This window comes from Mastigoproctus giganteus, chromosome 1, assembly GCF_048544385.1.
Source record: "Mastigoproctus giganteus isolate SK-2022 chromosome 1, ASM4854438v1, whole genome shotgun sequence".
Taxonomy (NCBI): domain Eukaryota; kingdom Metazoa; phylum Arthropoda; class Arachnida; order Uropygi; family Thelyphonidae; genus Mastigoproctus; species Mastigoproctus giganteus.
In genome coordinates this window covers 116,938,363-116,952,596 of record NC_143575.1, presented here as the reverse complement: position 1 = coordinate 116,952,596, position 14,234 = coordinate 116,938,363, and the positions used below count along the sequence as shown (strand labels likewise).

At 39.0% G+C, this 14,234-nt stretch overlaps 1 protein-coding gene across 4 annotated transcripts in view; it reads left to right on the top strand.

The window, feature by feature from the left end:
• The window catches only part of LOC150091107 (neuroligin-4, X-linked-like), a 600,809-nt gene that overhangs the window by 383,081 nt on the left and 203,494 nt on the right, over nt 1-14,234 (top strand). For all 4 annotated transcript variants that reach the window (XR_016546982.1, XM_090374344.1, XM_090374327.1 and 1 more), the window contains exon 3: nt 10,748-10,933. Coding sequence is in view for 3 of the 4 variants with exons in the window: in XM_090374344.1 (XP_090230470.1) it covers nt 10,748-10,933 (186 nt within the window). In the remaining variant the exon portion in view is untranslated. The remainder of the gene's footprint in view (nt 1-10,747; nt 10,934-14,234) is intronic.

Sequence of the window (14,234 nt, the reverse complement as noted above, 5' to 3'; positions counted from 1 at the left end):
AACTAGAAAATATTTGGTAGTACAGGCTTCTACTTTATCCAGCAGTGTCTTGAGAGCTTCGATCGTGGATAGGCCAGGTTTGAATCCAAATTGCATTGTGTTTGTTAGATTTGCCCCTTCGTAATAGTGGAGTAGCCTCTTGTGCAGCATTCTCTCGAATAGTTTGCTTACAACTGGGAGTAGGGCGATCGGACGGTAAGACTCTGGTTTTTCTGGCTGCTTTGATGGATTTTTCAATTTAAGTTTGATGTTGGCAATTTTCCAGTCATTAGGAAAAGTTCCTTCTTTGAGGCAGCTGTTATATAGCGTGAGTAACAGATCCGGGGTGTATTCCACCGTTTTCTTCACAATTTCCGGTTCAATTAGGTCTGAGCCAGGGCATTTTTTACTTCTGATTTGCATGGCGGCCGCATGCAGCACATCCACAGTGAAGGGTGTTTCTTGTTGGTCAGTGAAGTATGAGTCATTTTCTTGACAGATCCGCAGTTGTTCCGGGAGGGTAGGAGTTACGTGTTCCAGGAAGGTGGTGTTTAGGATATTGGTCACCGAGTCATCCCACGTAGTGGTCAGGGTACCCAGCGGGGTCATTGTTGCTTCTGCGACTTCTCCTCTGGAGTGTCTGTTAGTGGCTACTTTATAAACAACTCCCCAGGGGTTAGCGTTCCCTGCTGTGGAAACAAGATTTTCCCAGGTTTTGCGCTTGGTGTCCTTTATTAATTTTGTGTATCGATTCCTTGCGTCTTTGTGCCCCAGTTTCAGACTCTTACAGTTTGCGCAGGTTGGTGCGTCGGTTTTGTTGGGGCAGGTATTGTACTCATGTCCTTTGCCAGAGCAGTGGCCGCAGGTCGGCTCTCTTTGTGTGCAAGTATGGGTGGTGTGGCCATATCTGCAGCAGCGAAAGCACTTGGGAATGAACATATGTTCCCTGTATCTCAGGCTGCTCCATTCTATATAAATTCTGTTTTGGGTGCTTAAGATTTGCCAAGCAGATGGCATCAGTTCCACCGTCCAATTTACTCCCATCCCGTTCTTTGCTTTTATTTTGAACTTTGGAAAAATCAGCTCAGAGGGTTCCAACTCTGGGAAGTGGCTCTGTAAGTTCTTTCTATAAATCTTGTTGGTTAATCGCTGTGGATCCATGTCATACTCTACATCGAATATTAGTATAGTTGGGCCTTTCTTTTTCGGTAATTCTGCCTTTAGCCCTAATGTGGTTATTTTCTCATTTGCTTTTATTTCTTCTATCTCCTTCTCGCTCTGAGTCTCAATCACCATTCCTGGGTTCCGGGTTTTGCGGATAGACTTTATCCTGGTGTTTTGAAAGTGTTCCTTCATATTATCTATGACTTTTTGTTTGATTTGCTCACTTGATTGGTTGCTGTCCCCGGTAGGTCTCAGTATCACTATATTTGGAGTTTTTGTGAGTACTTTCTTCTTTTAAACTTGTAATTCGCTGGTTTTTTCCCTCTCACTTGGGGTTTGCCTCAGCGCTTGGGCATATGATGGGGCACGCTGTAGCATTTGTTTGTCACCTCAGCATCTTTATATGCTTCTAGGGCTGCAAGCGCCAGCGCCCTCTGGTGCTCCACATTTGTTTGCAGGAGGATTGTTTCTAATTTAGTCCATTGAAGTATTAGTCCATTAAGACTATGTCTGCTCTTAAGGTTGAAAAAATTCTGCTACTGTTATCTTTCATTATGTTTTCTAGAGTGGCTAGCAGCGTGAGCACTTGCTCAAGGACTGTTCCCTGTGGCAACGAGAGATCCAGGGGGAAGATTTTTTTCCCTTTGTTTTTGCTCGTCTGTGTTTTTGCTTGGTTCCTGTCGATCTCTTGCTTCACTATTGCTCCTCATTTCCCGGTCTGGTTTTTCAATATTGTACCTCTTGTTTCTCCTCTTGCAGGTGGTGTTTTGTCTGGTTTCGTCCTGTTCTTCTGGTTTGTCCAGGGTGGGTTTCACCGCTCGCTTGTCGGTAGATGTTTGGGAACCCTCTAGCTGGCCTTGTTTTACTGTCTGGCCTCTCCTTCAGGTCTTGTGTTCCCATATCCAGAATTGGATAATGGTGCCAAGATAATTTTTTGCAGCAGGATGAAAATCTGCGGGATGAAAGCTTCTGAAGGGCAGTTGCTGAGTTGCTTTGCTGCTGGGGTGCAGTGTTTAGTTCAGAATCTCGGAGTTTTACGAGTGGGAGGGGGGAAGTCTTAACCCCTAGATATGAAGAATACTGGATGATGAGCTTGGTTTATTGGTCGTCCTGGTGAGCCATTGGGAGCACAGCTCTGCACATATTATTATTATTATTATTATTATTATTTTATATATACAAAAATTTGTGTATATATATATATATATATATATATATATGTTCTTAATATCTTAAATGTAATGAAATTAATAACTTCTATTTACCATATTTAAATCAAATAAATTTAGTACCAATAAATATTCTGGATATAGATGTCTTGAGGTACGTAGCTACCAACTCACGCTAACGGTCACTCAAACAGGGCTTGACCGCGTGGTGTACATTGAGAACAAAGGCCTTTGTTTATTAACCAGCATACTAAAGTCAAACAAGGAAAACTAGAAAAAGATCCAAAATTCATCATGAAAGTTACATGTGGTTGTAGAACTGTTCAATTACTGTTCCCGATAGTTACTATGATCAATATTTTGGAGTTATTTGTGGTACTGTTCACTTTAACAAAATTGGCAATATAACAATATACAATGCAAAATCACGTTGTGACCCGGCGAGAGCAAAGCTAATAAAAATTACCATAACTTTCGATTACCTTGGCCGATCTTCACGAAGTTGATGTCCATGGACACATCTTGAGAAGAGGAACTTAATGGACACAAAATAAACGAAAATGTGACACTTGAAACCAATAAACGGCACAACAAATAACGGAGCACCAAAACTATGCGTGTGACCAGTACTTGGTCAGCGCCCTCTATCCTGGAAGAACATAGGAAGAACCAAATTCAGGTAGAATGGTGATTGAAATTTCGGGTGTTACATATCGATATATCAATAATAAAGAATGCAGCACACCCGCCGCCTATTACAACTATTCGAGAACCATGCATGCAAGGTACTCGAATTGAAATTCCGTCGTGGATTTTTAATTATTTTAAATGAATTAAAATGTTGGGCTATTGGTAACCATTGTTGGCGAGTCACTTTCTGACACCTGGGCCATAGGTGGCAGACCACAGGTTTAGCCCGTCGTTCTTGAATCATGGAACAATGAAAACAAGGCCTACCTAGCGGCGAGCTGTGTTACTGTCTTCAGATTGTAACACGACTCGCCGTGCTGGTGTTGAGAATACTTGAGGAAGGTCATCTACCGCAATATATTATGCCAAGTTCGGAGGAGACGGGTTAATAGTGTGCGGCTACTTTTTGTAGTTCAGACCGAAAGTTGGTTTTAGTGAAAAAAAAAACACCATCAATGCTGAGTTGTACGCTAGCCTCTTGATGAATTCTGCAGAGCCACACTATGACAGTTACATGGAAACAGCCATTCCATGTTCCAAAACGTTAACGCTCACTGGAATATTCAAGTAGCTCAAAAACCTTACATGAGAAAAAAAAAAGTCCAACAACTCGTTTTTCGAACACTTTTGAGATGAATCGGAATGCTGGATTAGGGTTATCTCCAGTACGCCTCTCTGTTCTACAACTCAACTTGACAGTCCACTGAAGGAAAAATGGACATAAATTCCTGCCATAAGGAACTGGTTAAAAGTGTACCACGACAGATTGGGGCAAATAAGATGGGCCAACACCTTATGGATTCGTTAATTTGTTCACGTTTTTCCAAACGTGATTGCGTCCGAATACTTTTGGAAGGTTTGCGTTTGGGCTCGCTGATCGCATCTCTTAGTAGTCGCAATGTATCAGCACCATCGAAAAGGATATTCAACTTAATTTCCAAAATTGAATCATAGTCATTATGGCATGATTATCGTATAGCGCAGTGGTTCCCAACCTGTTTGTGCTCCACGCCTCCTTTGATTTTTGTCTTACTTTCTAAACTTTGTAGCCTTCACATTGCTTAATTGCATTTTCGTTAGGCGTGTTGATTGGTTCCGATTTACAGAGAAATTTGTATTTCGTTTTTTCAGTTTAAGTTCCTGCTTAGTTATTGGATTAACCATGTTTAAAACGTTTTCTATTGAACCTGTCTTTATTGCCCTCATCATGGTCGTTTTTCTTATTTAGAAGGCAACGACAGATTTGTTCGGGAATTTTTAAAGTGAAAAGTACCAACATGATGAAGCGGTCACTGTAGTTTTCCCACAGTACCGCCACAAGTGGGTAGGCGAGGTGGGCGTCGCACACGAGCGGGAGTTCAGGACGGCGCCAATTATTTATTTACACTATTATTATTATATTATTTTTTGGCATTGCTCTTTGATTGGCTAACGTTTATCAATATTCAACATTTAAAAATTTCCAGCGCGCTCGCAGATCATGGCCAGAGGCTGCGGTAGAAGCCCTCAGGTGGTAGTGCAGGGAAGTTCGGAATACCTACACTGCATCAATTAGGAGGCGCAAATGAAAATCGCGGGAAGACCTTGTTTTTACTTTTGGCAACTTGGATCCCTGTGGGGGTTAGTCTTCAAGGTCACTACCAACAAGCTCCACAGAGTGAAGTGATTCCATCCACAAAGATCCCTTTTGGAACTATGCCCACAAGTTGGCACACATGGATAAATAATATACTTGGTGTAATAAACAGCCAGCTGCCCCATCCACTCCGCAGCAAATACAACTGTAAGAAGATACCAAAAGTTACACCACACAAGAGCAGGTGCCTTGTGTGGTGTAAAGGTTGTCTTGTCTGACCAATTTGATTGGATAGTACGATGTGGTCACAAAGGAACTGGATTCAAAAAATAATTTTGATATCATATACTTGAATTTTAGGAAAGCTTTTGACATTGTCTCACATGAAAGACTGCTGTACAAATTGGAGCGGTATGCCATTAAGGGCATGTTACTGCAATGGATAAAGGGATGGTTGAGTGGGAGACGCAGAGGGTGGTAATAAATGGATACTACTCTACGTGTACTAATGTTATTAGCGAATGTCCCCAGGGTTCAGTGCAGGGCCCAGCCCATTGTTGTGTGTGTATTTATTAATGTATTTATTTTGTATGTATTTAGTTTGTGTATTTATTAATCATGTCGATGAAGGTATATCAGGCTTAATGTCCAAGTTTGTAGATGATACAAAGGTGGACAGGGTTGTTAATGACAGTAAAGACAGTATACTACTGCAACAGGATCTAGAAAAGTTAGGCAGATGGACTGAAAGTGGCAACTGAAGTTTAACATTGACAAATGCAAAGTACTCAATATGGGTAGCAGTAACCGTAGAGAAATGTATCAACTATGTTGTACTACACTCAGGGAGGTGGAGAATGAAAAAGACATGGGGGTACTTGTTCAGTCAGATATGAAGGTGTGCGGTTGGTTGGGTAAGTTGTGCAGATTTAAATTGTAGGTGAGTAAAAATTCCTCGAAAATCCTACCTGTTGTCCAAGACACTGCTGAACCATAAGAAAGATTCTGCGTTTGAATCAGTTGTAATTATTAAATATGTGGGATTTAAAATAACAAACACCTGTTCTAGATATCTTTGTGATAAATTAATATCTGCTAATGGTGGACAATATAGTGACAGAAAGTTGATGTAGAGACTAAAATACAGGTGGAATTTTGATTGATTACACAAGCCAAAGATAACAGTGATATGCAGCTTGCTGTTGAATATGATGATGGCAGATTTAGGATCTGTTGCAGAGGACTCGATGATTCTTGTAGTCATGGGATATCTCATAACTTTGGAAGATTGCCCATAAATGTGCTTAGAGACATGAGATTCCTGAATGCATATAATATCAAATAAATTTTCCGTTGCAATGAGCCTGATCTCATCAGCAACGCATCTAGAGTGTTGTGCATTGATCTGCATGATTGTAAGTTGGGACAGTCTGGTTCGCTGCCTAGCTATGAAGAGAGAGGCACACTGCCCGTCTCTGGTCTCGAGATCGCTTGTACCTGGTTGTTCATTATGATTGCCAAACAATGGCATTACCAAGAGACCTGCGGACCAGATATCTGTGTTTAGATATCTTTCTATATTGGAACCTTTTGATCTTAATCCGGAAAGTGGAATAGGATGGATGCTTGGTGTGGACCTTTATGGGGGTACTGGATATGTTGAGCTGCTTCAGAAGGATTTAAATTTGTTCTACTGTTGTTTCCGGGAATAGTCGACTTACAAAAAATGCTGGAGGGGCCTTTCCCTCCTTCCTCTACGCTGCACCGTTTTAATACTCAGTGTGTTAGGGTTGGAGCCAATAACTGCATCACGACTCTGAGCTGCTTGGGTGAAGAAGATCTTGTCTTGCTTGGAAGTAACTTTACTGCTGATATGTGCTGATTTCATCCTCCATGCTCTTGGTTCAACTGTCGGTGTACATCTGATGGTCACAAAATGCCGTTTGAAAGCAGCTCCAATTCTTGGAACTGTTTTTTCAAACGGCATGTTGTGACCATCAAATGTATTTGTTGCATTACTGTTCGTTGTTGGTCGGAAGTAATGCTGTTGTATGTTCACTGCAGCTGCGTTTTGCTGCAGATAGCTTGATTTGGGTTGTTTGGATTTTTTGGAGTTCAATTCTGAACCTCTGACGGCCACTTTAGTTGGTCTTCTGGTGTTCTGATTCATTATTTCTCCTTTTGCAGCTGGTAACTGGTGTGTAGTCTGGTTCGGTCTATTAGCTGAGAGGATCTGTCACCTCTTAATAAGGAATCTGGAGTTTTTCTTTGTGTGATTTTTTTTGATAAATTCTAAATAGTCAGAATTCCTTAGCATTTCGACTACACCACCACAAAATCTGAGTAGATCTAGTATTGGACAGCCACAGCTGCATTCCTATTTATATTCCTACTGACTTAGACACAGATCGCCGGACGACATCACCACTGAAATTGATATCACGACCGGACCTGAATAAGAAGAGTAAGAAGATTGTGTCAAATGGCAATCACGTTTGTGCTCTCTTGCACAGCAAGAGAGCACAAAGCGTGATCGTATTTTCGCCTAATGGAATTGTACCTGAGGGATATCTTCTTCACCTCCCATACTTCTACCTGTTCCCCCCCCCCTTTCTTGACTCTAAAGCCCACACACTCTTATCTTTTTTTTTTTTTTTTTTTTCAACATTGGTTTCTCTCAGGAAGCTAAGGCGACCCTGGTAGAGCCTAGCCCGGACACCCAACAGAACCGAACACAATACTGCGTATTCAACACAACATTTTTCTGTCATTTACAGTAGTTCTGTATTTCTTCACAGTGCACATATGGCGCAGATGTGGGAACCACAGGCGGCGCATGACCCTAATACTATGCACACGGAGCACGATTTAGGGCGGCAAATTTTATTTCGCCTAATAGGGGCACATTGGGTCGCAACGCTAGTGGTTCCCCTAAATTTTCTCTTCTGTTATTTTTTCTTTCTTAGTAGGTGTCTGTATTCATCCAATGGTTTGGTGCAGGGGAGGGGTTTCCTTGTGTGATATCAGGCAACACTTGTATAATTTGATCGCAGGATTTTGCTGCCGCTATGCCTTCCTAAACGAGTGCGTGTCAATTCTGGTATTTTTATTTTGTTTTTCATTATGTAGTATTAATTTGGGTTTTTGTGCCTAATTGGTAGTAACTAGTACTTCGAGCATCTGTTGCAATTTACAAGAATTCTGATACGGAGTGCAACAATTCTTAATTTTTGTAGCATTATTAGTGTGCCAGAAATTTAGCAATAATTTGATAGTGTATTCATGAATTTCTAAGACATTTCTGTCGAAATGAAATATGCATAATTATGATCATGAAAAACTCAATATTATATTTAACGCATTTTCACCGAAATTTTCAAAAAAGTCACGGACATTACAGCTTTAATCAGTTGGATCATAACTACAGAACAATCATTAGATAAGAAAATAGAAGCAAAAATTTGTAATATATACTTATTTTCAACTGGTCTAATGAAATCTCCGAGCGTAATATTGATACAGCTTTTTTTACAAACGTTGGGTTTTGCGGTATCGCCCCCGTTATCGGTGTGATAAACCAGACACCACGCAAATTTCTGAACTGTGGAAGTTGGGAAGACTGGTATTGCAGAACAGAAATCTCGAGCCATCCATTTCAGAAAAAAAAACACAAATTTTATCAACAGTCAGAAATACTCGTATAGAGTAGCGTAACAAAATTTCCATCTGATTTCTGATTCCGTATTTGTCCCTTTTGGCTTCTTACTCCCGGGTTCGAATCGCATCGAAGACGCGAGGAACTTTAATGTTTTTTTTTCACTCCGTGGCTGAGTTAGTCGGTCTCAGGCATAGATAGCAAAGTTTTTTTTTTCCCCAGAAACTGGGGGTTTTCTTTGCCCAGAAAAACTGGCAAAACGGGTGGCCCTAATGTAATAATTTGAATTTTGCTTCAATAAGAACTCGACCTATAACTTATTTTTGACTTGTATCTTAAGAAACTAAATTCATATTTTAAGGGTAGCCTACACTGTATCGTGGGGTGCCAATGGGGCCATCTATTACATTTATTGAGACGGAATTTGTCTTAATTCCGTCCTTAGACTATGGATCTACGACTCTCTCTGGAAGAACTCTTTACCATGTCTGGATACTGTTCGGAACAGTGCCCTTCAAAAACTCTAGACGCCTTCATAACATCCCTGTTCTTCAGAAGAAAATAAACTCGCACATTCATCCTGAGCTATTTTGCTCAGGAAGAGAATATATTTCAAAAATCTGAAATTTTCCTTCTCATTCAGTTGGACATATCTGAATCAACTACACTACATGACGCGAAACGTAATGAAAAACTTCAAACGATGATACAAAGCTGGAATGTTAATATTCTTCCAAGATGCCTCCCAGAGCCATTGTAGGTTCTACTTTCATCATAGTTTCATCATAGTAGGTTCTACTTTCATCCTTGCACAAATGGAATAATTCTCCTGGTCCGGCTATTTTACAGGGTACATGCAGCACGTGTCCTAGAATGTTCACAGAACTACACATCTATAATGATGCTCAAAAACGGATAAAGGTCTGAGTGATTGCAGCTGTTTCGTCCACTGACCTGACGCAGCCGAGTGGTTAGGAGCGCGAGTGCCATAATGCACGCTCTTTGAGTGGACCGGGGTTCAAGCCCGTGATTACTAAATACGATTAAAGTTTGTATTGACTGATTTACTTTAAACTCCACTGACCTGGTGGTCGCGCCGGAGTATAAACAAGAACATTTATGGGTCTCAGCATCTCTCCAACAGAATGCAATAACTACGGTATACTGCAGATACTGTATTGTAGATGTTTTCAGAGATTTAGAGATATTTGTAGATTATAGAGATGTTTGAAGATATTTATTGATTGTAGAGATATTACTAGCTTATACATGTTACAGAGGTGTTTAGATTTTATTGCTGTTTTAATTTCATACAATTGCATAATTGTATGCAGTTTAATAGAAACTTGCTTAAGTTGTTCCTTCACACAAGCTGTAATATATACATACATTACATTGCGTTGGTGCTGAGAATACTGGAAGCAAGTCATGTGGTTCGCTGAGTTACGATTCGCTATTTTCAAAACTGATGGAATAGCGCACATACGTAGGAAACCGCACAGTTGCCTGAAATCAACTCGTTGTGTACCAACAGTTCTGGCTACTAGGGTAGGAGTTAATAGTGTGGAGATGTTTACGTGATATTCCGTTTTCCCCCCAATTCCACGAGAAGGCAACTGAACGCTACAGCACATCTTAAAATTGTTGAGGATCGGTTTTCCAAGGTGGACAAATGTTTTCAGCTTGAAGATGCAGCATCCACCTTGTCAAATGTGCGAAAGACTGGTTTATATAATATCTTTATTGCATGCAGTGAATAGTTATATGGATGCCTGATGCAATAATTCCCATAACAGCGGGGGTTTGAAGAATACGAGGAAGATTTCAAGAATACACTGTGAACAATTATTATACAAGTATACGTGTAATAAGTGTAATGTATAATATATACAATATATAACGTAGTATGGTGATTATTGTTTTTTTCTTTTTTTAAACTATGAAAACCTTCAAAGAGTAGTCATTTGAATTTTGTAATGACACCTTGCCAAAACACAAACTATGATTAAAATACTTAAAATATACACAAATATTTATAAAGCGCTTCCCCTTAAGAAAAAAAAAAAAAAAGAATTTATGTAAATACGATACCAGTGCAAGTGTATATTAGCTGGCTTTGCGGTTATTCAAAGCAGCCCAATTCAGTTACGAGGAAGGGAAAGTTTGTTTATAAAAGAAAACAATAATACAGTACTCTGTACAGCTTATGCCACTGAGTCTCTGATCGATCACTATTGTAGTGGTCCATCAGATTTATTCTGAATATAGAATTAAAACTCTTACAAATGTGAATATCTGTTTTTTTATTATTATAAATCTGGTTAAAAAATGTAAAATTTCGTTTAATATTCAATGAATTTAAAGCACTTAAGTATTATAAATAACCAAAAATATTATTTTTTGGCTAACTACCCACATATTTAAATAATATATATTTTTTTCTTATAACATTCTTCTGTACACGGAATGTATAAACTGAGAAAGTCTTGCATCTGATGGAATTACTATTTGTAGGATTTTTACCTGCGATCGACAGTTCAACCAGGGGAAATTATGGCTTAATGGACCAAGTTGCGGCGCTTCATTGGATACAAGAAAATATTGCTGAATTCGGAGGGGATCCTAATAATGTTACTATTTTTGGTCAGAGTTATGGAGCTGCCTGCGTTAATTTACTAATGTTATCTCCCATGGCAAGAGGTAAGTTGATACTTTAACACTTAAATCTAAAATATGTGTCCCATGTCAATTGAATGCATCAAATATTCAACAGTAAGAAGCAACCCGGCAGTCAAAAGGATGTTTTTTCTGCCCTCAAAGCAAATATAAATTTCGCAAGGAAAATTATGGTTTCCCCTCTAATGCATTAGTGACTGAATATGCACTCTGACATTTCCCTCTTGACACTTGTTTGCAATTTTTGATCTTTTACACACACACACACACACACACACACACACACACACACACACACACACAAAGCTTTTCGTTAGTTAAAATGTTTTGAGGAGTCACGCTGCTACATACGCTATAACTGAGCAAAGGTTCTTTCCTTATTTAGTTAGTGGAGGAAATAAGCCAGAATGAGATATTTTACGCGGCACACAAGCGTTTTCAGTACAAAGTATACGTGCATGCACACCGCCCCAACAGGAAGAATTTATAGTTCTCCTGAAGGAGCAGAAACCTGCAGACCTGTTCTTAGTACAGAGCTGTTATGTGAACAATTTAATTGCCTTTCGGGAAAATAGATCAAGTAGGGAATCTCCCTCCTTTCCATCAGAAAAAATCCCATGCATTCCATACTAGTAAGAAACTTTTGAAATATTACCTACTTACATTAGAATGTCAGTTTTCCGTTACACTAAGGGTACCTGGGGAGGAAGTCACAAACAGAAGTAATGGGAGACAACAATAAAAAGCATAATTTCTTTATAATGTATAGGGAAATAACAGTGTATGATTTAACAGTTGTGATTTTTTTCACCGACAGACAAATCCCAGTGGCCCACAGAGCTGATTAAGAGCCGGAACTCTTCTGGCTGTTAAAGACTCCTGACAGGTGGTGACGTTCTAGCTGCAGTCGTTTTTTATAAAGTTTTTTTTTCAGTGGGTATCTATAAACTGCAATGGCGCTTATCTAGACTCTTTACTTTACTCTGTGTATACTGTTGGTCGTGATCATATGTAACAGTGCTAATGTCATGATGTTTCGTTCAATATTTTACTGTTAAAATGTGCTGATGCATTTTAAATATATTAAACATCCTTCTAGGGTGCACTGGCCCCGGTGGTTCCCAACAATTTTGGCCTTAGCAGCAATAACAAGTAGAAGCGCTTTTGGGCCTCGGGGTGGTAATCGCCACCAAGTCCTCATCCTATTTGTAACCTTTTTGAGGATATACCTACCGATACTTACCAATTATAATTAAACAGCCTAATTGGAGAAAATCATTTTGTTAAACATTGCTGAGAAAAAGCAGTTTAATTATTTATAGCTAATTGCTTTGAGTATTTCTTTGCCTAGAACAGGGGTCGGCAAACTGTTTCTGTAAAGGACCAGACAGTAAATATTTTAGGCTTTGCAGGCCAAGAGGCAAAGTCGAGGCTATTATGTAGGTACTTATATAATAATAGAGAGAACAAATTTCCACTAATTTTTTATTGACGAAATTCAAATTATAATTATCGAGTACAATTTTTTGGAATACAGGTCTACTAATGAGAAGAATGGAATTTTTTTTTTTTTTGGAGAAAATATTTCGCTATGTTGGGATTCAAAGTTAATGTTCCCTATCATCAAACTCAATTGTAACTGTTAATGCTGATCTGTAATGAGATTTTGCGTATTTCATATTAAATGTCTTTTCACGCAGATAGGTAGTGCCAAATACTGATATCCAAATACTGAATTCCATTAGATTATTTTCTTGATATTTACTTTTACATGTCATTACATTGCAGATTAATCAACTGCAATTGAAGGTTAGGTGGAACCACCTCCTCAATTGCGCAATTATATGGATTTTGAAATATGCTAATTTCTTTTGCCATTGCATCGAGATCCGAAAACGCTGCTGGGAACTGTGGTTTGATGTTGGAAAATATGTCTTCTGCAAATTTGTATGGAAAAGGAGATCTCGCTTCTTGGTTTAACTTTTGACAGCACGAAAAGTGTATAAATCAGCTTAACATTACTTTTGATTCAAAAAACGTTAGTTTATTTGACATTTAGTTGTTGTCTAAATGACTTTACCGCAGTATAAGTTTCGCATATAAGCGCTGTTTTTCCTTGTAATTTTAGGTTGAATTCATTAAGATACGTTATGAATAGCGGTTGAGGGCGATTCTTCTCTTTCAGAAAAATTTCAATCTCGGTCCTGAGCTCAAAAAATCTTTACACATAAAACTTACAAATGCTATTCCATCGAATTTCTGTGTGGTAGGGCAAGTCAGGATATTCAGCTTCCATTTCAGATAAAAATTCACGGAACTTATGATGGTTAAGTCCACGAGAGCGAATGAAGATCACGGTTGACCCTACTGGTTCAATGACACATGATAGATTCAAATATTTTCCGCAAAGTACCTGCTGATGAATAATACAATGAATAACCATAGGCTTTAAACAACTTTCATTTTCACAACCTTCGTAAATTTGTCCAATTAAGCCTTTTCCTGCTCCACACATTTTACCACCATCAGTTGTAACACATCTTAGCAGATTCTACTTCAAGTTGTACTGAATTAGTGTTTTCTCAACTATGAAAATATTCTAGCCTGTAGTTGTTCCACGCAGACTATTCATAGAGGCTAATTCTTCAGTCACTTTGAAGTCGGCATTGACTCCTCGAATAAACAACTGAACAGCATCGGAAACATCTGTCGACTCATCAAGAGCCAAGGAAACCACTCGAAATCATTCGCCTTGTTTTTTTAATCGACTATTGATGTTACTCCCAATGTCCTCAACTCTTCGAGAAACTGTTCTCTTCGAAAGGCTAATAGTCTTAAACAAGTCTATTTTCTCTGGACACATTTCTTTGGCTACTGCAATCAAACACGATTTAATTAAATCACCATCGGTAAACTGCTTTCCTTGCTTGGCTAATAAATGAGTCGCTCGGAAACTTACATTTGTTGCAGCCTCATTTTAATTTTTTATTTTTGCGAAGAAATTCTGCTGTGACGAGGTATTCCGTTCTAATTTTTCTGCCGTTTCTTTCTTGTGAGTTGGGAATACTGTGATGAGTGCTTAGTTTGGTAATGTCAACGTATACTGTTTTCTTTTAGCACCGCTGTAGTGTCATTGCATAATAAACAATGCTTTGGCATTTAATCCGATAACAAAATAATCCACACTCCACAGAGCATTGAAAGTGCGACATTCGAAGTCCACTTTTCTCATATTTTCTTGTTTTGACATGATGGGTACGCACTGGTAATAAAATAAAAATAAAATGTCGCGGTATGGAAAAACGCGCGGCACTCGAAACGCTGT